Genomic DNA, 25,491 nt, shown 5'->3' on the forward strand with positions numbered 1-25,491 from the left:
GTGTGTTTTAGCATCCCTTGGCTCCTCTCCCGTTTCGTTTATTAAAATTTTCAACCAAACAAACCCTTTGGTTTCCCCTCTTGATGATTAAAACCTTGTCTTTGTTTCGACCTCTCTTTCTTGGAGAAATCACAAATAAAGACCCTCGAATTAGCAAAATCACTCTATGATCACCTGAATATGCTAAATTACTATGAGGGACTCAGTCTCAAATTGTAATTATGAAATCATAGCCAAATTACCAAAATACCCCTCTTTAATTTTTTTTTTTAAAAGAAAGCCACTGCCTCACCGGAATCCGGCCACCGGCGCCGGAGCTCCGGCAGCCGCTTCCTACCATTGTCGGCGGCCGGACGCCGGGGTCCGGAGCTCCGGCGCCGGCGACCGCTTCCAGCGGTCTTCCTTTTTTTTTTTTGAAACTGTTTTTTTTTTAAATTGGGGGGAAGTGAGGTTGGGGGGATTTGATCCCCCAACCTAATGCTTCCCAAAATAAGGAATGACCATTGAGCCAACAAATTTTTGTTAACATTATAATGCAAAAAAAAATATAAGTTAACTCATTTACTCTTGTTCTAGGTGATAACAACAATATATTTGGAAATAACAAGTTTTGATTGTAAAATAACACGTCTGGAATAAAAATTTAACAATATGTTTTTTTTATAAAAATAAATTTTGTTGCAGGCAATAACAACAATACATTTAAAAATAACAAGTTCTGATTATAAAATAACAAGTTTGGGATTAAAATTTAATAACACGTTTTTTTATAATAATACACTTTGTTTCAAGTGATAACAACAATACATTTAAAAATAACAAGTTCTGATTATAAAATAATAAGTCTAGGATTAAAATTTAACAACACGTTTTTTTATAACAATTAATTATTTTATACTTTTAAAAAATAAATTATTTATAACTTATAAAAATATTTTTAATATATTTATTTCTCTAAAAAAATACTTTTTAATCTGTATATCTATACAACTCATTATAAATCAAACTACTTCTTATAAATTATAAAGTATTTATAATAAGGCATTTTTGATTTATTAATCATAGTATAAATTTTATATTATTTCATTCTTTAAATATTAAAAATAGTTTTTATATTTAAAGAATAAAATAGTATTTTAATTATAAATTAGAGATAAATTTCATTTATAATTTAAGCAGTCAAAAAGTATTTTTAATCCACAATAAATTGTACTATTTATAATTTATAAGAAGTAGTTTGATTTATAATAATTTGTATAGATATATAGATTAAAATTTTTTAAAAAAATTAAAAAAGTGTGTTGCCATTTTCCCTAAATTTTATTTATAAATTTGAACAATAAAAAAGTATTTTTAATCTATAAAAAATTATACTTCAAGTTCTGATTATAAATTGGAGATAAAAATTATTTTTTTAGCAAATTAAATAGATTACAAGTACTTTTTATAAGTTATAAATAATTTTCCAAAAGTATAAATAATTAATTGTTATAAAAAAAGGTGCTGTTGAATTTTAATTCCAGACTTGTTATTTTATAATCAGAACTTGTTATTTCCAAATGTATTGTTGTTATCACTTGAAACAAAGTGTGTTGTTATAAAAAAACATGTTGTTAATTTTAATCCCAGACTTATTATCTTATAATCAGAACTTGTTATTTTAAATGTATTGTTGTTATCACTTGAAATAAAATGTGTTATTATAAAAAAAACGTGTTATTAAATTTTAATCCCAAACTTGTTATTTTATAATCAGAACTTGTTATTTTTAAATGTATTGTTGTTATTGCCTGCAACAAAATTTATTGTTATAAAAAAAACATATTGTTAAATTTTTATTTCAGACGTGTTATTTTACAATCAGAACTTGTTATTTCCAAATGTATTATTGTTATCACCTGGAACAAGAGTAAATGAGTTAACTTATATTTTTTTTGCATCATAATGTTAACAAAAATTTGTTGGCTCAATGGTCATTCCTTATTTTGGGAAGCATTAGGTTGGGGGATCAAATCCCCCCAACCTCACTTCCCCCCAATTTAAAAAAAAAACAGTTTCAAAAAAAAAATCAAGGAAGACTGCCGGAAGCGGCCGCCGGCACCGGAGCTCCGGCGGCCGGACCCCGGCGTCCGGCCGCTGACAGTGGCCGGAAGCGGCCGCCGGAGCTTCGGCGCCGGTGGCCGGATTCCGGTGAGGCAGTGGCTTTCTTTTAAAAAAAAAAAAATTAAAGAGGGGTATTTTGGTAATTTGGCCATGATTTCATAATTACAATTTGAGACCGGGCCCCTCATAGTAATTTAGCATATTCAGGTGATCATAGAGTGATTCGGCTAATTCGAGGGTCTTTATTTGTGGTTTCCCCCTCTTTCTTTTTTTCTTCCTGTTACTTTCAATCCTTGATATAAGAGTTAGTTTACTGATTTAAATAGATTAAAAAAATTAGTTGAGTTAGTTATTTGTAAGTATTATCTTTACTAAAATATCCCTATTAATCAAGAGTATTGGCTAAAGGTACCATTATTACGGGGACTATTTTGAAAAAAATAGATAAATATGAGAGACAAAGTGGATTAAGGTTATATATTTAAGACCAAAATAAAAATAAAAAAACTCTTATTAGGGATCAATGGAAGTATAACTACATATATCCCTCCTGTTCTAGTTTTTGAACGAATATTACGGGGACTATCTTGGAAAAAATAGATAAATATGAGAGACAAAATTGATTAAGGTCATATATTTAGGATCAAAATAAAAATCAAAGAAGCTCTTATATTAAGGATTAAGGGGAGTAGAACTATATATATATATATATATCCCTCCTGTTCTAGTTTTTGAATGAATATCCCTTGTTTTGTCTAATGAAAAGTTATTCCAGAATTACACGATTAGCCATCAACGGACATTGTTTACTTATTAATTTAATAATAAAAATACTTAATTAAGGACGTCAATTAATTAAGGACCCTACGGCTTAAAATTTACAAGGTTATAATATAATATAGTCATTTGGTTCATAATATAAGACATATTTAACTAATTTGATTAGATTAAAGAAGTTAGATAAATTAGTTAATTATAAGAAATATGACATGTTTTTCAAAAAATACAATAATCATCTTCCGTAATATTCTCTATCCCTCTCCTACTTAATTATGGTTGATGGAGTATTAATAGGAGTAATTTAAAAAAATTGATAAATGTGATAAATAGGTCTTATATTTATGATTAAGATCAACTCAATAATTATGTCCTATATTAAAAACCAGAGGAGTAATATGCTAAAACATCCCTCCTCCGTCTCGTTCTTCTTGTCTTAATTTCCTCGCCAGTTCGTGGTATAGCACTTCAGGTCGCTTTTGTTTGAAAAATTCCAGCCAGGAGAGGTGATCAAAGTTTCAATATCAATGGGGCCCTTTCAAATGTGTGATTGCTTTGATTAAGAATTCCTTCTTTGCCGTATACTACTACCTCCGGTCCTTAATATAAAACCCCGTTTGACTTTTAGTTTGGTCCTAATTATAAGACCCCAATCCATTTTGTCTCTCATATTTATGCATTTTTTTCCAAGATAGTCCTTCTAATAATGATAGTTCTAACCAACACACTTAATTAGCAAGGATATTTTAGGAATGACAACACTTATTTGTTACAAATAACTAACTTAACTTATTTCCTTAATCTCCTCAAATTAGTCAACTGGGTCTTATAATTAGGATCGGAGGTAGTATATTGCAACATATATATCTATTTATATATATTCCCTAGACCCAGTAAGCAAGCTACCTTGTATCCTTCTGGCTTGTTTCTCACGAAGTTTGACTATCTTTTTTAACCAATAATTTTGTAAGGACAGAAAGAGAAGAAGGATTGTTTGGAAGATTTATATATAATATCTGTCTGTGGTCATCATCTTTGCACTGAGATTGATTTGGGTTTATCTTCTTTGGATCTGAAAGCAATATGTGAGTGGTTAATGGAAGGCGAACATGTTTCTTTACAGAGATCTGTGCATGAACATGCATGATATATCTACTTACTAAATATACATATGTAAGAATTTATGAACTGTTTCTTCGATAGCATTCCTGAATCTTACAATTGACGCATACGAGATCTGGAGGAGAGAGAAGAGCTACAGCTAGGTCAATAACTACTCACATAATATACACCGAAATAATCCTCAGAATTAAATTAAAAAATTAAAGGAAACCTACAAACAGACTTTCTTGGAAGCAAAGCAGTTGATACAATGTTTGCGTGTGTATGTATATTGATTTCTGAGACCATTTTTTTGCCACGTGTAGCTAATACGACAAAAGACTGACTATTAGCAGTAACGAGGAAGGAAGAAGATATGTTATTTAATCAAGACTCCATTAAAAATATATGTTAGCTGTCAACTTTGACTCTCAATGTACAAGCTTTTTTGGCATTTTCTGAAATTTCAAAGAACATCGTCAATTAACTTCTAGCCGGCCTTTTGGTTCTCCTAGGTCGTTGTTGGAATCAGTTTGAGGCGTTTGTTTCTGCTGTGTCTGTCCCAGATCTTCAGCTCCAGCACGTACAGTGGTAAGCTTTTACACACACACACACACACACACATGAACGCTTCTGTGAATTCAAGATTGCCATATCTATTACGCGTGTTATCTTTCGGCTTAGGGTCTGGCGTGCAAGTTCATTTGATTAAATTCAGCTGGAGCCAATAAACTTTTCATTCTAATATAAGAAATATGACATATTTTTTTTAAAATACCATAATCATTTTTCTAATATCCCTTTCCTTTTTCTACTTGATTATAGTTGAGGAAATATCTATACAGGTAATTTTAAAAAAATAATTTAGGAAAAATTGATAAATATGAGAAATAGATCTTATGTTTAGGACTAAAATCAACTCAACAATTAGGTCTTATATTAAGGACTAAAGGAGTATGAGGAGTATATAGTCTTTTGCTTTCCGTTTCACTATATTGTTGGATATCTGGGGATATGGCTTTGATGCATGATATGGGAAAATTTATTTGGTGGATATTGAGAAAATAAATCTATGGAAAACAAGGCTGATGAGCATAATGGATGAAGCTAAGGCCAGATTCTTTATGAGTGATGTGGTTGGAAAAGCGTATAATTCAAGTTTCTCCTTATGAAGAAAAGTTTACTTTATAGTTCCATTTGCTATGAAACATTAAGAATGAAAGATGAGGTTTTAGATTGAGATTGAAAAAATTTATTAAAAGAAGATTAGTATGAGAAATTGCTTGTTAGTTGAGATTAGAGAATACGAACCTCCTCCCATAATATTAATATTCCCCAATCTTACCTATATGAATTTATTTAATTCTAAGTAACAAGCAAATGGGCAATATGTCATAAGTCTCATATAATTGAATTTTACATGTGTTGGGTGGTTTATAAGGTCAAGAGGTTGTCCCTCATAATAGGCTGGTTTTTTTTGAGATTGGGCTCTTCTTTTAGGCTTGTACTCATCATACAATTTCTCATGCAAAACGCTCTTTTAATGGGTGCATCTGAAAAAAAAAAATATTTTTAGGGTGTTGCATGTACTGAACGTACCTTAACCTTTTTATTATATATCTTTTCTCTAATTTTGTAGGAAAAAAAATAACAAAGCATAAAAAACGTTCTATTTTTTTTTGAAAATAAATTTTAACTTTTTTTGTTTTTCATAACATATAATTAAAAACATGTTTTCAAGCATTTTTTTTTAACCAGAAGGTATTTTAAAAATAGAAAACCAAACAAACCCTAAATGATTTTATAAATATGTGAGAGAAGTTTTGTCTCGATTATTTTTTATGATGACCTTTTTTTTTTAAATAAAAGTTTTGCATACAACCAGAACATCAATTTTTCCGTAGAGAGAGAATTTGGTGAAAAAAGTAACCGTTAGTCTATAATAACTTTAATCCACAGCGAACCACATCCTAATAAATTGCTTGAAACCTCAGAATTGATTTTGCCTTTTTTTTTTGGGGGGGGGGGGATGGGGGATGGGCTTGGCTTAATAGTGAATAGAGCAGGGTGACAAGCATACGTGAGCTCAGGCTAAAGCAAAATGGAGTTTCTGGTGGCAATGGGGACAGGAATTGTGTCAAAACTTGGGGAGATGTTAATGGATCCAGTCACATCGCAATTCAAACATCTGATTCACTGTGAGAAAAATATCAATAAAATGAAGAAAGAACTCAACAATTTGAAAGACAGGAAGCGTGCGATTGAAGGAATGGTGGACGCAGACAGAAGGAATGGACATCACATTGCTCCAAATGTTGAACACTGGCTCTACAAAGTGGACAACGTTGTAGAAAATGAATTACGTAAAGTGTACGATGATGAGTTTGTCAACAAGAACAAGAAATGCCTCAATGGGTTGTGTCCAAATTTGGTGTTTCGTTATTCACTGAGCAAGAAAGCAGGAAAAATGGCGCAAGATCTTGTTTCCCTGAAGGAGCAAAAATTTGACTTCATATCCTACCCTGCACCTTTACCGACACTAGGATCCACGTTCACAGAAGGAATTAAGAGCTTTGCCTCAAGAGAATCAATTATGGCCGAGGTTGTAGAGAAATTGAAGGGTGATGAGTTCAACAGGTTAAGCGTTTGTGGGATGGGTGGTGTGGGGAAAACCACATTGGTGAAAGAGCTCATCAAAATTTTGGAAGCAGATAAGGTGTTTGATGAAATTTCAATGGCTATAGTGTCCCAAGTTCCTGACTATAGAAGGATTCAAGGTCAAATTGGTGACACATTAGGCTTGAAATTTGATAAGGAAACTCTACAAGGAAGGGCAGCTCAACTACTTGAGAGGCTTAACAAGATCAATAAGGTCCTCGTAGTGCTGGATGATGTATGGACAGAGCTGGATTTTGAGTTGATAGGGCTTCCTTCAAATGGGCAGTGTCACAAGGGCTGCAAAATTTTATTCACATCAAGAAATGAAGATGTGTGCCACAGGATGATAAGTCAGAGGAACTTCACTATGCCCGTTCTCTCTAAAGAAGAAGCATGGGATCTCTTCAGGGATACAGTAGGTGGTCATGTTGCGGACAAAGCTGAGATTCATAACATAGCAAAAGAGGTTGCAAATGAATGTAGGGGTTTGCCAATTGCTATTGTCACAATAGCAAAAGCACTAGGGAACAAGGAGAAGCATGCATGGGAGGATGCACTTGATCAGCTGAGAAAGTCTTCACTAACTTCCTTCTCAGAGATGCAAGAATATTCTATATATTCATGTATTGAATTGAGCTATAACTTTCTAGGCAACGAAGAAGCTAAGTTTCTCCTTTTGCTTTGTTCCTTATTCCCAGAAGACTTTGACATTCCTATTGAAGTTCTTCTCAGATATGGAGTGGGCTTGGGTTTGTTCAAGGATCTGGGTGCTTTGTGTAAAGCAAGGAATCGAGTGCATACCTTGGTTGATACTCTAAAGAAGCGGTTTTTGTTGCTGGACAGCAATGAGGAAGAGTGTGTGAAAATGCATGATGTCGTTCGTGATACTGTCATAACAATTGGATCCAAAGAAGAGCATGGATTTGCAGTGAAATACGATGCTGGACAGACGGGGTCAAAGGAGCTCATATGGCATCATAGTGCAATCTCACTTGTGTTTGATGAGATTAAGATGCATCCTAAGCGTTTGCAGTGTCCAAACCTTAGACTTTTACAAGTTTATTTAAAGAGAAGAGAACCCATTTCAGAAAATTTCTTCCATAACATGAGCAAGCTAACGGTTTTAGGCATAAGCAATCTGTGCATTCCATCGGTGTCATCTCCATTCCGATTACTCAACAACCTCTGTACCTTACGGTTGGAAGATTGTCAGGTTGGAGACATATCGGTAATCTGTAAGGAGCTAAGGAAACTGGAAGTGTTAAGCTTGGCCCACTCAAATATCAAAGAATTGCCAGCAGAAATAGGCAAACTAAGCCTTCTAAGACTGTTGGATTTGACAGAATGCAATGATCTTGATCAGATGTCTTCCGGGGTCCTAGCTAGCTTATCTAACTTAGAAGAACTTTATCTTAGAGTCAGGAATTTCCATTGGGAGGAAAAGAATTCCATTCTTGCAGACCTCAAATCTCTTTCTCATCAGCTAAAAGTTCTTGAGATTTCAATAACAGGAATTCATATTTTGGATTTGGAGTTAAAAAGCTTGGTTAAGTTCTGGATCTATGTGAGAGACTCAACTACTCTTTCTCATGGCTTTGGTCGTCGAGGATATCTACACCCTAACATCCTTAAACTAAATGGTGTGTACCATAAGGATATTAAAGAGAATATGGCAATTCAACAGTTGCTTAAGAAATCTGAAATTCTCAACCTTGTGGATGTAAAACAATTAGAAAACGTGATCTATGAGTTGGATGAAGAAGGTTTTCCGCACTTAAAAGATCTCAGCATTGAATTCTGCAATGATCTGAAGTACTTAACAGATGAAACTGTCTATGCTTCAAGTTGTGTCTTCCCACTGGTTCAATCATTGTCTCTGCACAATTTGGACAATTTAAGGGAGATATGCCATGTTGAGAGTTTCACCTCTAGTCGCCAATGCCTTGGCAGCTTGAGTGATCTGAAAGTAGAATTCTGCAACAAGTTGAAGTATGTCTTTTCACCATCTCAGAAGTCAAGTGTTGGGATGCTTCAACGCTTGCATGTGACTGAATGCTATGGGATTGAATGTATTTTCTCCAAACAAATCCATGATGGGAATTCAGTGATCAAGTTCACAAATCTAGTGGAACTGAAGCTACAAGAACTTCCAAGCCTTGTTGGGTTCGCTATACCGGATCATAACAATGAGCTTCATCTCTTAAAATCCCAGGTATGCTTCTTCCTATTAATTACCACTTTGTTGCCTATCTTCCACATATGATATTTCGCATCTTGTATATGCAAGCCAGTTTGTATGGTGCATGAAAAGAATTCGTCATTGGTTTTGCAGAAATATGTCATGTTGATTACTTTTATCCTTCCTAAATGATTACAAATACTAATTAATATAGATGTAAGATTATGAGTCTCATATATTGAATTTATGATTCACATTAATTACCATACCACTGAATTGTTTCCTTTTTTTAAATCCATACGTTTGATTTAAATGACATTAACAGAAATGACAAATTCTTTTGTGTAATAACTTAGTTTTCTTTGGTTGCATGATTAGGAAGCGTGTGTGTGTGTGTGTGTGTGAGTTAAATAATACAAAGTACAGTGTGCTGAGCCTAAAGCCATTAAGAAAAGTTAGATGAGTTAAATAAGTGAACTTATCATAGATTATGGGTTAAAATGGGATGACTCATTTAACTTACTTTAATCTGATGAGTTGGAAATCCAAATTTGACTTATCTAGTACATTAAGTACATTAATTGGTTTAACTTATCAGAAAAATTAAAGATTAACAAAAATGGTTCAAACATCTAATTTTCTAACATATTGTCATAGCAAAAAGAAAGCATTCAAATGTCTTATGTCATTTTACTGTTTTAAACTTCAAGAAGTTATAGATGTTGTCTCGTAGAAATCGTTTTATCATAAAAAAAAATCAAGAAATTGGAATAAAGAATCATGGAATTTAAGATATTTTTTAAATTTAATTTAGGATTATGTTTCTAATATTTGGTGTATTAACTCAGGAGATATTATTTATATTTGAGGTTCTTAAAAAAAAAACCAATATTCACCCATTGTTCGTGGGTTTAGTGGCAAGAATCACACCCTTCTACCCAAAGGGGAGGGGTTCGATTCCCCATTGTGGCGTCTAGGGAAGGATCCTAGAACGGGAGTGCCTAAGTTAATACCTAAGGGTATAATGTAGGTTTTGCCTTGCTCAACATTGATATTATCTAGGAGGAGCTGTTCAAGTACATTGCCCGTGGCTTGGGTTGAGCTCGAACCCCTGCATAAATTATTGTACACAAAAGAAAAAAAAAAGGTTCAAATGGGCTAAGCCACCTAGCCAATGAGTTAGCGAGTTAAGTTGATTCGTTTGATCTTATTCCATAAAGTTTCTGAGTGAAGTCATATCTCATAAAATTGGTGATGTAAATGAGCCATGCAATGGATTTTTACAGGTTCAAGAACAGAAGCTTGAAGATGGTCAACATCTGCTAGGGTCCAACTCAATATTAGGAGCTGACGCATCCGTTCACATTGGCGGTACACTATTTGAATCCAAGTGGATGCCCCAATTCCCAAAATTGGAGAAAATCTTATTACTTGAGTGCTCTTTGTTAGATACTGTCTTTGACTTGAAACAGTCGGAAATGGAAGGCCAGCCAGTTCCTATGCTATTTTCTCAGCTCAAAGAAATAGAGATATCTTGGCTTAGCAAGCTAAGACATATTTGGAGTAATGTTCCAAGTTATGTTCAAGGCTTTCAGAACTTGAGATCACTCAAAGTTAAGAAATGTGATGCCTTAAGAAGTATCTTCATTCCCACCATTGCCAGAACACTCGCAAAGCTTCAGAAGCTGGAGATACACAGTTGCCAGTTGATGGAGAAAGTTGTTGCGGATGATGATGGAGGAGAACAAGGGATAGTGGAAACTCTTCTGTTCGCCAAGTTAGATTCTTTGACACTTAAGGATCTCCCAAACCTTGTGAGCATTTGTCCAGATTGTTATGAGCTAGCCTGGCCATGTCTGAGATATTTATGCATTGAAGGTTGTCCCCAGCTGAAGACATCTTCAATGCCAATTCAAGACCTAGCAAAGCAAGAGAATCTCAGCAACTCCTTTTCAGATTCTACCCTCCAGGATGTTGGTTTCAGCACTCCTAGGTTTCTCCCTTGTTGTCTTGGATGCACCCCATCAAACATTAAGATTTCCAACTCAATGGCCAAATCAAATTTCAGGAGCAGGAGAGATCAGCAACCAGGTATCATCTAATTAATCAAATGTGTATACTTGTCTCTCTGTTTCTGTTCTTATCAATCAAGTCTGCAGCTATACGTTCAAAGCTCAAGGAATTGTTATCTCATAACCTACTAAAGAAGTCTGACAGTTTATTTTCCATATTTATCTCTCTAACAAATACCCTATGCAATATTGATTGGGGGGGGGGCTGAGACAAGAAATATGTATCTCTAGACACACTCTCCTTTTTACCATTTTCTGACATTAGTCTCTCGTTTGACCTTACTAAATTTCTCTTCAGGCTAATTTGACGAGGGACCATATATCTACTCATGCCAAGGAAAAATATACTAGGGAAGAAATGAGGACCTACATGCCAAATCTGGAACAACTTCAAGTCAAAGGCTGGGATTCATTAGATGCTATATTCCAGCTTGAACAAAACCAGCATTCCAAGGCTAGTGCAAACTGTATAGTAAAACTGGTGCCCATGTTGACAAGTCCAGTGGAAATCACCGGCTTCAACAACCTCACGCTGCTAAGTTTAGAAGCTTGTCAGAATTTAAGATATCTGTTTTCTCATTCCATAGCAAAGCTTCTTGTGAAATTGCAAGATGTGAAGATTTCAAACTGTAGGATGGTGGAGCAACTAGTCAAAAGCGAAGATGGCTCAGTCGAATTTTCTTCTGCAAACTCTCTTGAAGTTTTTGAGAATGCATTACCAAATCATGCAACATCCATCTCCAAAGATTCATTTGTGTTAGAGTTTCCATCCCTGAAGAGCATCAACATTATTAACTGCAGCGTGCTAGAAGTTATCATCAAGAATGGAGAGTGGACAACAGACCTGACCTCATTTGATCAAGTACAGTCTCTTACTTTAAGCCATCTGCCAAATCTTGTGAGCTTCTGCCACCAACCTTGTATTCCTGAGCAGCCATCTTTAAGGAAACACAGAGGCAACGGCCATCATCAACAAGATCAGGTAGAATAGCTAAATGTTCATTTATTTCTTGTTTCTTTCACAGTATGATTTTATCTTGAATGGTTAAATATACATTTATCCATAAATTTGGGAAAACCATATTAGAGGTACCTATATTTTCTCTCAATTTTTACTTTGGTACCTATGTGTTTTTTTTTCTTAATTAAATCATTTAATTTTACTTTTTCAGCACCAAAAGCTCTTGTAACTTTGTTCTATTAGCATTTTTAGTGACTATGTAAGGGTTAACAATGTTAATAGAGCCAAATTAAAAATTAAATTAAGAGGGGGGAAAAATGAAAACTGAAAAAATGTACAAGCGTCTCCAATATGATTTTCTCAAAATTTTACATAGGTGATCGGTGCCATAAGCATATGGGATTGTAGTAGTAAATTAGCTGGAGTATTTTGATGTTGAACCCACAGGGAGGCTGAGTTTTACCAATCCAATTAAATTTAGTTACAACACAAGATAGTAATTAAATGAAAATCAAAATTTATAGAAACTAAACAAGAGAAGCAATAAACGTTGATCCAATCGATGGGGATTGGGGATTGAATTTCACCTAATGGGATGACAAAACTTTTATTTTGTTTTCGATCAACATGGGATGACTAAACTTCACTCTTTATGTCTTCGCAATAGTAGTGATTGTTGTTCTTAAAATGTCCTAATCTTGCTAATAAAATTTTTAAATGGGGACTTTTAACTGATTTTGTTTTGTTTCTTCCGTTCTTTCTTTTCCTGTTCTGATTTTCTTCTTTCCATATTTTCTTTGTTTGATAATTTTGGCTGCAAAATAAAAATTGAACATAAGTAGATTTTGTAGCAAAAATACTTTTTATCCTATAATTGAGTGTGTACAGAGGAAAATATATATAAAATCAATTAGATAGGTATAAAATATTTATAAATTTAATCAAATATAATTCAAAATATATTCCTATTTAACTATAAAATATGCACTTATCTATTGCGCCCGTATGTCTTATATTATTTATCAATCCTCGACTATATTAAAGTCAAAGCTATTTTGCAGTGAGACGCCGTGACAGCAAGAAAGTTTAGATGGTTAATTGTTACATTTAACAAATAATTCAAAAGTTATTTTAGCATAAAGTAAATATGATAGTTGATTTCTGTTTTGTCATAGTTGAATGACAGATAAAATATTACAACAACATCTTCATTTTGTAGGTTGCTAATGATGAACAGAGAATGATAAGGAATGCTCCTTCTCTAGGCTGCTTTTGGTTTTCACATCTAACTTACCTAGGGATAAAGGAATGCAAAAAAATTAGCTGTTTGTTCTCTGCATCATCCTCAGCAAGTCTTGTGCATCTGCAGGAGCTAGAGATATGTGATTGTGAGAACATAAAGGAAATAGTATCAAAAGAAGAAATTCATGCAAGCTTTTTCAGGATTGTGTTCCCTAGATTGAAGCGTCTGAAACTTGAACGCCTGTCCAAACTTGAAGCCTTCTGCCATGGTTCCTATGACTTGGATTTCCCGTTACTGCAAGAAGTGTGTTTTGGAAATTGCCATAGGATGGAGGTATTCTCATATGGATTTCCAAATACTCCAAAGCTAAAAGGTATTACCATGAAAGTTGGAAACCTTACCAAAGTCATATGGATGGGAGATCTGAACACCACTGCTCAACTTTCCAAAGGAATTGTAAGCCCAGTTCTTTGCGTCCTTTCTCATCTATAAAATTTGTATTTGTTAGGCTTTCTTTTTCATCATCTAATTAAAATTCTAAAGGAAGCAACGGGGGAGCAATTCTTATGGGGTTATGGCTACTCAGAGGTTTGTTCTAGCCAAAAGCGATAACTTAAGCACTTGAAAGCTACATATCCTTAAGCATAACATTGCAAGATTCAAGCGCTTTAATTGCTTAAATTTTATTCTTGTATTGGTACCTTCGTAGTAGCTCATGTCCCCACAAGAATTTCTTCAGAACTCTTCAATTTTCTTCAATTATCATTTTTATTGGGATTAATTAAAAAAAAATTTTTTTTTGTTAACACGTGGATGTGGGTTTTGCAGTTAGCTTTTCAAACATCAGAGAATCTTGGCTGGCTCAAGCAGGAACAAGGCATGCTTAGCTACTTTATGAAAGAAACAGAGATGACTATTGAAAAATTTCAAAGTTTACTGACTCTAGTCCCATCCAATGTGATACACTTGTTTCAGAATCTGAAGAACCTCGTTGTAAAAGACTGTGGTTCACTGATTGAAGTGTTTGAATCAGAAGGAATAAACAAAAAGAAGAGGCATAGCATGATACACTATGAGCTAGAAGTCATGAACTTGCGTTTTCTGCCTAAGCTGATTCGCATATGGAAAAATCATGAAGAGATTTTGGACTTCCAGAAGCTGAGAATATTGAAGGTTGAATACTGTGGCAATTTGAAGGGTATACTGTCACCTTCTATGGCCAAAAGTCTTGTCCAACTACAACACCTTCGTGTATACGGTTGTCAAATGATGGAGGAGATAGTAATGAAGGAAGCTGAAGAAGAATCCGAAGGAGCAAATAAAGCTGAGATATTGTTTCCGTTGCTGAACAGGTTGGAGCTTCGTCACCTTCCCAGTCTCAAATGTTTTTGCTCAGAAAGTGTAGACTTTGAACTTCCCTTCTGCGAAGAAATGGTAATTGAAAAATGCCCAAAGATGACGACCTTTTCCTATGGAGCAGTAAGTATACCAAAGCTTTCTAATATATACAAAGGATCCTATGAGTATGTAGACATCATGGGAGACCTTAATATGACAATCTACCAAGCTCATTCAGGAGATTTGAAGGTAACCATGTGTATGATTTCTCCAACTCTTTAATTCCAAATTCCAAGTTCCAGCTTCCATGGAATGTCTTATTTCTCTTTGATACTTGATTTGCATGGACATCTCCTAAATTTTGTTGGAATTTCTTGGAGACCTATTTTAAAAATATCCACCGCTTTTACTTGAAAATAAAATGTAAATTTCATGAGCATCCTTGAATTTTGATAAAATTACAAGGATGTTTATTCTGTTTTCAAACCAGATACAAACCCCTCCAGAAAGTTTTAAAAAAAATCATACAAGCCTATGAATTGTATGGACATTATACAGACCTCAATTCTTTTTTTTTTTAAATATTTATCTGTATATACTTTGAGAATGAATGAAATTTCAACAAAATTTAGGGAAGTTCATATAAATTGCTCTTATTCCAGGGAAAAATATATAAGTATATCTATTTCTAGTAAAATTTATGTGGGGTTTACTTTAGTTTTGACAATAGTGGAGTATAATTCACACTTTTTATAAACAACATATAACTATCCTGCTTATAAACTTCTGCGGTGGAAAAACAACTATACAATGCAGCATATTCTGCTTTATGAAGTATAACGATTATTTTTGTTTTATTATTCAATAAAATGTGATGCTTTTTACTCCAAGTGCATTTGCAAAGGGAATAATACTAGTTTTAATAAGACTCACAGGAAATCGTATAATTTACACTATTTTTATAATCAAGATACAACTATTCTGTTTATGAACTTTTACAGGGAAAAAATAACCTCGGCAATCTATAAGTAAGTAAAAACATTAGAGAATGCTTCTTTAAATTGAAGAATCTTAGGCTTTCTCATCAACATGACAAGATCTTTCCATTTCAGGCAGCATTTCAAAGATCAAAGACAATCAATTGGATTGAGCAAGATAAAATCCTACTTGGCTACATAACAAGAGTAACAGAACTGGTTGTTGAAGGTTGCGAGAAGCTGTTGAACTGTGTTCCATCCAACATGCTACATAGGCTGCAACATTTGAAACAGCTCAAGGTCCGAGAATGTTGTTCACTGGTGGAGATATTTGAATCAGAAGGAGTAGAAGCAAATGAAGATAAAGAGCATGCTAATGCTATGACATTGTATGAATATAATCTACAAGAAATGCATTTGTGCTCTCTACCCAAACTAATGCACATATGGAAAAACCATGGTGACGTAGTTTTAGGTTTTCATAATCTTAGAAAGCTAAACATCGGGTGTTGTGATGGTCTAAGAAGTGTGTTCCCTCCTTCCATAGCCAGGACCCTTGCGCAACTGCAAGAGCTATCAGTTTATGAATGTGAGATGATAGAGGAGATAGTCAGAACAGAGGAAGGAGAGTGCAACAAGGCCAAGAAGATTGTATTCCCAGAACTGAAGTGGCTGACCCTTTTTCGTCTTCCCAACCTTAAATGTTTCTGCTCGAGTAATTACCAGTTTGAGATGCCGTCTTGCCGGGAAATAACTATTAAGGATTGCTCAAAAATGGAGAGTTGTTGTTATGAAACCATGAGCGCTCTGTGAAAATTGATCATTCCGAGACCCAAGAGGAACTTCATTGATGAGGTACGTTATGCACTCGCTGAGTATTCATGCATTTGCAAGCTCTATGGTCACCTTTTGACCAAAGCATTATAAAGGTAGTTTTGTTCGGAAAGTTGTAAAAATTCCATTTCCAATTAAGTGTGGCTGTTACTTACATACATACAAACATACATACATATTACGGAGAATAAGGTTGTTATTTACACAAATTGCTTTCATGATGCTCTTCATACAGATTTCTTCATGAGCTTTTTAGAAGTGCTGATAAAGGGAAAAAGGATTAAAAAAAAGAAGGCAAAAGCTTGTAACTTGGGCATTATCTTGTTGATGTTGAGCCATCCATGTCTTATTGGAAGTTATGGTTTTCTTGCTGTTCAGCTGTTGTTAGTTTCAAATATTATGAGGTTGCAAAATTTTCTAGCTTTTAGAGATGTAAATTTAGCTAAAACTGACTCATCTTTCTCCATTACATCATTTCATTGAAGTAACAAACAGTTATCGTATAACATTTTCCTTTTCTTGGCAATTCGTTGATCTTCGCTTCTTCAGTTTCAGTGTAATTTTAGGTGTCATAACTTCCCAATTTATCAAATAGGTGATGAGTTGGGTCGTTGAATGTCAAGATTCTTTGATTGGACTAGGTGTTGTTGAGTCTCTGGCTCAAACTTGTTCAGCAAGTGACGCCATGGATCCTTTTATGAATGCATACGTTGCAAGAATGCAGGCTACAAGGGTAATTCTTGCCACCCTTCAGTCCCCAAAAAAAAAAAAAAAAAAATCTAGCCCGCTTATCCATTCATTTGACCATTACGCATAATTTTTTTTCGAACTCACTTTTTAACACAGTTTTACCTAGCCATCCTTCAGGATGATAGTACTGATGTCAGGTTATATAGAATTGCCTCGGCAGCCATTCAGGTAATTCCAATTTTGAGATGTATATATAACTGTGAATCTTCTCTCAGTAAAAAAGTGAAAAATAGACAAAATACAGCAAATATATTTTTATAGTGGGGCAACATGATAAACTGTCCTCATTCTTACAATCACACCATGAATGGTTCACCAGCAGGGAAAAAAAAAAATCGGCAAATAACGACAGCTCAGAGAGCCCCTGATTTTATACTTGGTCCGGACATTCTGTAATTTTACAGGTGCTGATGCTGTACGCTGACAGTTTTTGAGTAATGAGAAAGAAAAATCAGTTCTAGAAACTGAAGAGCTGGAAAATACAGTGATTGATTACCTTTGACAAATTATATATGAAGCTTTTCCACGAAATGAGAAAGACAAAGGGTTGCACTGCCTAATAAGTACGAGACCTTAGAGTTCAGAGACAGCTTGAAATCATGAATCCCATAACACCTAAACGTAGCCAAAATTTGAAGCCATGTCAGTGCAGACAAGCTAGGCTCGAATGAGTGAGTGAATAACTTCTCCGGAACAATTCATTTCCATTCTCAAGATTTTACGGGTGACTGAGGTAACTTGAAATCGCCAATGTTGAATAATTCATCCTTTGGGCTTTTCTAAGTTGGTTCAAAAGGCACAAATCATGGAGGGAAGCCAGGACGCTTATGGGCATAAATTGTTACGTTCAATTCCACGCATGGGAGTTGTTAGATGTGCAGATACGTGCTCTTGCAAAATTACGCGCAATGCATATTTGTCATAACATCTTTGATCATCCTCCACCTTGGTACTTGCAGGCGGAGGAGGATGAAAGAGGTTTGTTCTCATATAGCGGCACCATGTAATTTTTTTTGAATGTATGATGCAATTTCATATCACACACACACACGTATGTATGCATGTATTGGAGATTCTTTTTCCTCCCAACAGAATCTTTTCTTTCAGCTAATACAAAGCCAAAATTTATTTATTCTGTTATTATGCTAGTTTCATTTAATTTCAAGGAAAAAAAATCTTTCTATCGAAAAGATTTCAGAAGAAACAAAATTGCAGTTCGTTTTTGGTTAAAGAAAGTGAAAACTGAAATGTCATGTTTGATGATGATTCAGTTTTAATGGATTCTTTTCAATTTCGACCGAAAAATGTATGTATTTAGTTTAATAAATATTTTGATTTTATAAAACACTCCTATTTTCCGGTCAATTTTACTGAATTGAATATTCATACATTAAAATGATTCGGAGTAAACTTAAACATCCCATATTTAATTTGCGTAATTTTATTATAGGTTCTTGTTACAAACTTCAATTTTGAAATTTAGAATTTATTTTGATTTTAGTTTTCAAAATTTGAGACCATTATTTTTTGTTCTTAAAATTTGAAAACATATTTAACTAAGAGAGATTAACTTTTATAAACAAAGTACTCTTCCGGTTCTTAATATAGGACGTAATTTTTGAGTTAGTTTTGATCCTAAATATAAGACCAATTTCTCATATTTTGTCAGTTTTCTCTAAATTACTCCTATAGATACTCCATCAACCATAATTAAGTAGAAAAAGAAGAGGAGGTATTAAGAAAGATGATTATGATATTTTAGGAAAAATGTGTCACTTTTCTTATAATTAACTAACTTTCCTAACTTTCTTAATTTAATCAAATTAGTTAAATAGGTATTATATTAAGGACGAGAGGAGTAAATATTAAAAACAACAAATACTTGTTTCAACTTTCAAATTTCAGGGATTTAAAATTATATTAACTTTTATATTATTTCCATGTAGGTTGTGAGCATTTTAATTTGTTTAATAGGAACTGTTATACATAAGTAATAAATTTTTTTCCCCAAAAAGTAGAACTTAATAACCTGAAGAGTTTCACGTAATTGTGAATTTCTTAGGTTGGCAAAAATAATTGTGTTTTTCTTAGACAAACTACTGACCGTTGCTTTTATTTTTCATATTTTGCTTATTTTCATTAAATTATTTATTTATTTAATTCATTTTTCTTAAAAGGGTAATATCTCCGAGTTTGACCCCAAAATGCTCTGAAATTTTTCATTATCGCACTCTCGTATTTTTGCTAGATTGACCGTGCTTTTGGCGTGACCAGAGGTCCAACAGCATCGTTAATATTAGAATTTTTACTGTTGGTATCAAAATAGATGCAATAAATATTACCCAAAAAAACTGATGCAATAGATACCATTTAAAACTTTTTATCATTATAGTGAAATTCGGATCATTCAATATGATTTGAATAGTTCAAATTTAAAATTTTTTAATGATAAATGTATTTTTTAAAAAGTGTCTATTTTGAAATTATTTTAAATTATGTGTCTAGTAAAAATTATTAAAATATAAAAACTATTCCAATTGAATTTGGATTATTCAAAATCAATCTGAATTGTCTAAATTAAAATGAGTATTTCATGCTTAGTTTTTTAACGAGTATGGAATGTACTCGCGAAATCCATTGCCCTAGGCTGATCCATCTAATGATATTTTATAGGGAGAAACCTTAAACCATTTAAGTTATTCTGGCTTTGGCGCATTTGGTCATAGTAAGGAGGAAAAGTTGGAGCATGTTTTTATTCTTTGGTTCGGGTGTTTTTCAATTAGGCTGCGTGATTTCAACTATCACAGATTCTATTTCTGGCTTCTTTTTTTAACCTGAATATTTCTGGCTTAAACTTGCACTTAGAAGGTATCATTGTCCTGGTGAATATGATTTGATTGAAGTGTGAAATTACTGGTTCCCTTTCGTTCACGAACCTAACCTTCATTAATCAAGTAAAGTTACCATACGCTATTTCGACATACCCCAAGATTCCAATAATGGTTCTCTAGAAAGTTGGATACAATTTTTTTTGTCATCATTTTATTTGCTTAAGAGGTTTTCTGTTTGTGTACGGGAAGTTGCTCTAACCACAAGGCCACTAACTATGCTTGGATGATGCTCTAAATTCCAACATGGCACGTGAGCGCACGTTTAAATTGTATAAAATAAAATAAAACAAAATTTTCTATTATAGTGAGCATTATTTTGCTCGATATAGCAGGTATCCTCCTGTCAAAAACAATCTTATTCAAAACATTGTTAGGTACTAAAATGTGGACACTTCTTTCAGCAGGCTTTCAAACTTTAATTCACAACATTGTAAAGCATCAGTCATTTATGCTAAACTCAACTCTTATTATTGTATTATAACATTTTAAATGGAACAGAAGATATGCACATCATGGCCCGCCCTTCCTTCCGGACTTGGATTCTCTTCACTACCTTCCCATCCTCTTCCCCTCCACTACCTTTTTTATCTCTTCACAACTATTGGATCAAAATTCCAATGGTCCAGATTTAACATCTTCTAAAAATAATGTTATTAAAAATAAATAAATAAATAAATTTAAATTGTTAAAATCTGGTTTGAACAGTTTACAATTATAATAAAAAAAAATAAAAAAAAATTGCTCTATAATAACAGTCTGTAGTTATGAACTGTTCAAATTAGATTTTAACATTTTAAATTTATTTATCTATTTTTTATCATAATATTTATTTTTATAAAATGTTATAAAATATTAAATCTGAACTATTGGAGTTTTGATCGAATGATTGTAAAGAGAAAAAAAAAAAGTGGTGGAAGGGAAAAGGATGGGAAGGGTAGTGGAGAGAATCCAATTCCCTTCCTCTTCTACGATCTTTGGGCTGTTTTTAGTTGGATTTGCACAGTAAGACTAAGGGTGCTAAATATCAGCTGTATTGAAAAACAATTCTTCAATTTTTCACACCCTGGCTTACTTAGGCAGGATTCAATAGAGCGGCATATATACACTAGATAATTTTTGTTGTTCACGTTTGTAACCCATAAGTTTTCTTTTATTTATGTTTTTTAAATTACTCTTCTGATCCTATTTATAAGTTATTTTCAACATGTTTTATATATACTAAGGGAAACCTTAAACTTTATTAACTCTGATTTAAAATTCAACAATTTTTCAACCTTATCCTTATTTAATATACATTATACCTCGTGTAAATAAAGCCAACACAATAATAAATAAAAAGTAAAATTATATATCCATATAAAAAATGTCTTTTAGTACCCTATAAATAGGACTAAAAAATATATTTTCTCTACCCTATAAATAGGACAAGAGGAGTAGTAATTTCTGTATTCAATCTTTTTTTTTTTTGAGTAAAATTTCTCTATTCGATCTTTACGGTGGATGTAATGGTTCTTTTTACAAGGCTCCATCCATCTTTTTTATAGCAAACAGTTTCTCTTATACTGGTATTCTTAAATATAATAAATAAATTCTTTTTTTCTGAAATTTTAAACTGGTCTTTTTATTTTTGCCCTCATTCAATGTAGTCATTTATGATCTCTCTACAATAAAATTTTATTTATTATCTCTCATGTATTCTCTTTACAAAAAAAAAGTATAATTGAAAAAATATATATACATCGTATATATTATTATTTTTATTATATTAAACTAATGTTTTGAACCCTGTGATCTTGGTAATTGTTTCTGATGACAAAGGGTGGAGGGAATGCCATTTTGTTTTTACAAAAAAAAAAAAACATTCATTAAGCTATAGGGGCATAATTGACAATACAGTCTTTTTTTTTTTTGAATATTAATGACTTTTCTTAATCTGTAAATAGAGGGATCAGCAAGTGTTCAAATCAGATTTAAATATTTTAGAATAAATATACAAAGAAGATCAGATTGAATTATATATGCATCTCACGTGATAAATTCATTTAAATGAATTGAATTAGGTGGCAAAAACAAAAAAGGAAAAGAAAAAACAGGATAGATTCGTTAATTGGATAAGGTATGGGCATGATTATTGAAATGCTACTTGTAATTAAATTAATTACCACAGGGAAGGGCCAGCTGTAAACTTTGGAAGGGGGTTTCATTAATTAATTACTTCAAATAATTATGGGCCCAATAAAATTGTTTCCCATGATTAAGGGTCCATATGGCTCCAACTTTTGCTAATGGATTATCTTCCAATAATTAAATGAAATATCTCGAGAAGTGTACTTATTAAAAGAGTTTTAATCTTAACATTTTCAAACTGACAAAGATTAGTTTCAAGCTCAAAGCGGCTTGAAGATATTGTGAATTATAAAAAAAAAATTAAATAGAGTAGAAGGCTAGGAATATAATTAATGGAATAAATGTGATTTAAGAAATATATTAATATTAATTAAAATAATCAATATATAAAAAATGAAAGAAAATATATAGAAAAATAATACAATTAATTAGGGATAAAACTATTAAAAATGCATTTAATATTTAGATAATCCCAAATTCATTTACACTTTACCCTGCTTTTTTTAATACTACTTTCAAGAAAATTAACATCTACTAGTGGTAGATAACCTGGGGGTGTGGTTGAGCGGTGGGGGCTCATCCTCCCTTAACCAAGTGTCGAGGGTTCGATCAATAAAAAAAAGAATATTAGTCATAATTTTCTGGCAAAAAAAAAATTATTAGTTATAATTTGCCAAAAAAAGTGCTCATCTTTCATGTATCATCTTAGAAATAAATAAAAGAAATTCAGTTGTAAAATAAATAAAAAAGTTAATCTTATCTCTAGTATTTAAAATTTGACCTCATTTTAATTTTGATCTATGAAATTTAAAATCAATGGCTTTGTTCTTTTCAGGGATGAAAATCTTTAAACGAAACAAAATAAAGTCAAATTTCAATGATCATTAAGACTACTTGTTTCAAATTTCAAAACTAAAATGAAAATGAGATTAAATTTTACATATTATAAATAATATTAACTCTAAATAAAAAGAATAAAAAAGGCAGAATAATCAAGGTGATCTTCACATATGGAAAACTCAGAAGGCTAGAAAGTAGGCCAAGAAATGAAAAGAAAATAAAAGGACGAACAATAATTGAAATCAACCATAAACAAAAGAAGAGCTTCCCGATTGACAGAGTCAAAGTAGATGATACAGAGTAGAATATCCAGGAAAATTTGAATCTTCTGTTCCTTTTTTTTTCCTTCCTAATTTCATCCGTACCATTTTTTTCAGAATATACTTAAGTTTATTCCCTCCAAAAATATTGTTTACTTCAACTTAATAAAACAGTTTTTTTTTTTTTAAAATAATGTTGACGTCTCCCCGCCTTCTCTCCGCAATATCTTAATTAACTTTCCCATCTTTAATATAAAAATTAGTTATAATACCTCAATTTATTTTATTTTTTATATTTATTATTTTTTAAGCTATTATTATTAATTGCACATATTAAGTAGGTTTATATCATGAAGTAATTCCAATACAAATAATTTAAAAATTATTTTTAATCAATACATATGTTTTTATAAATAACCAATTTATCTTATTTCCATAATTTATCTAAATTAGTTGAATAAATATTTTGTTAAGAACAGAATATAATAATATTTGCCTTCTTTGTATCCTTGTTTCATGAAATGGTGCTTGGAATCTCCCTTGTTTATGCCTGGGTGGTTGGAGATTGAAATGCTCATTTACGTACATTTACTTTAATGTATCCATAACTTATTGAGATTTTCAAGAGATAAAGGCACTGGGATTATATTTCAAAATTAGAAGTTTACAACAGCATAATCACCCGGATAATATAAGAGATTAATTAAGTTATCAACATTATTAGATTTCAAAGTTGTTCTCAGGCTCTTCCAATTCCAGATCTGAAATGGATCTATTAATATTTAAAACTCACCGTATAACTAAACTAAATTAGAGATGGGTCCTTGGAAAATAAATAATGTACACAGAATCAAAGGACAAATCCATATTTCGATTAACAACCCTCAAAGTGGGGCAACAAAATGTCATGAAAAAAAAAAAAAAAAAAAACCAGAATTAAAGTCAACTATTTGCATACAAAACAACTACGCCCTAGGTGGCGCAATCAGGGGAGCCTTGCTCTGCTGTGACTTGTGGGGGTTGCCGCTGTGCAGCAGACAGCCCCACACATGGGATGTGGGTCCACCCGCCAAGCAGATGATGAGAATATGAGTAAAAGATTTGTCTTGGCTCATCGAAAAGATCTTATAAGCATTTAAAAAAAGCAGATTCAAATGAGTGTTAAATAGTTTGAGTATTAATTATATATTTTATAAGTAAAAACAATTCTTAACTCTCTTCCCAATCCACAATATAAATTACTCCTAGAAGAATAACTTGATTTAAAATATAAGTCATTTGAAGAGTATATTTAATGCTTATTATTCAATTTTGTCTCTACAATTTATACTTAGATATAATTTTTGGGGTTTTTCTCTCTCTTACAACCTCATATTAATCGGAAAAAATTTTTCAATTTATCAAAAATTTAATGATCTAACTACCATTTTTCATATTGAAAAATTAGTTAAAGTCACTTATATTATGAAGTGATAGGAGCATATGTACATTTCCTTATCCACTGTTTATATAAGGTAATGGAGGGAGCAATCTTTTCAGATTGTATTCACTTCATATTCTTCTATCCAAAACTTCACTTTATAGGCTATTAAAAATTTTAACCGTTTAAAAATTGATCTAATGATAAGGATAAAAAAGTAAAGGGAAATAGATAATAAGGGAAGTGGGGTCTTCAATTGGATGCATTATTGATTTTGATAATAAATGTAAGACCTACTCTTCATATTTATCATTTTGCTCCCAATCTATACCCCTATTATTATCTCTTAATGAGGGTGGGCTCTTCTTTTAAAATAATGGTTAAAGTTAAATATCATCCTAAATAAGAGTATTTTAGAAAAATTATGTGGTGCTTATTATAACTAACTAATTTAACTATTTTTTAATTTAATCAAATTAGTTAAGTAGGTACTACATTAGAATTGGAGGAGTACTAGCGATAAGGGAAAGTATTATGTACTACTTCTAGTTCTTAATATAAGAACTATTGGTGATTTGAATTTCATCTTAAATATAAAATCTTAATTCACTTTGTCTCCTAAATTTATATTTTTCTCTCTAAAATATTCCTATTGATTGTAAGGGGTTTTCTCCAAGTGATAATACCAATGCATATTATTAAAGCAGTAGTTTAGGGATGGCACACATATTTATTACAAATAACAAATTTAACATACTTTTTTTAATCTTCTCAAAATTATCTAATTCCTATATTAAGGACTTAGCTAAGTCGTATTTCATTTGTTACCAACCCCGTAAGCAACCGTAGTTTTTAGCTTATTTCTTATGAAGAGTGAGGCAGCTTTCATAGTTCCCACCATATATGTTTGACTTACGCTTTTCCTTTTTTAATAGAGGAGAGGGAGGATTAGTGGGTAGA

At 32.5% G+C, this 25,491-nt stretch overlaps 2 protein-coding genes across 2 annotated transcripts; both read left to right on the top strand.

The window, feature by feature from the left end:
* The first annotated feature begins 6,082 nt into the window (after positions 1-6,082).
* On the top strand, positions 6,083-8,598 carry LOC114726903 (probable disease resistance protein At4g27220). Its single transcript, XM_028913624.1, has 2 exons — positions 6,083-8,500; positions 8,590-8,598. Exons 1-2 carry the CDS (start codon positions 6,083-6,085, stop codon positions 8,596-8,598), a joined length of 2,427 nt encoding a protein of 808 aa, XP_028769457.1.
* A 2,650-nt stretch (positions 8,599-11,248) lies between these two features.
* Positions 11,249-16,222, top strand: LOC114726904 (uncharacterized). The gene is made up of 5 exons (XM_028913625.1): positions 11,249-11,872; positions 13,221-13,550; positions 13,638-13,682; positions 13,923-14,681; positions 15,545-16,222. Exons 1-5 carry the CDS (start codon positions 11,249-11,251, stop codon positions 16,220-16,222), a joined length of 2,436 nt encoding a protein of 811 aa, XP_028769458.1.
* Positions 16,223-25,491: the final 9,269 nt, after the last annotated feature.

This window comes from Neltuma alba, unplaced genomic scaffold (genome assembly GCF_004799145.2).
Source record: "Neltuma alba isolate B1F8T4 unplaced genomic scaffold, ASM479914v2 tig00012410_pilon, whole genome shotgun sequence".
Lineage (NCBI taxonomy): Eukaryota > Viridiplantae > Streptophyta > Magnoliopsida > Fabales > Fabaceae > Neltuma > Neltuma alba.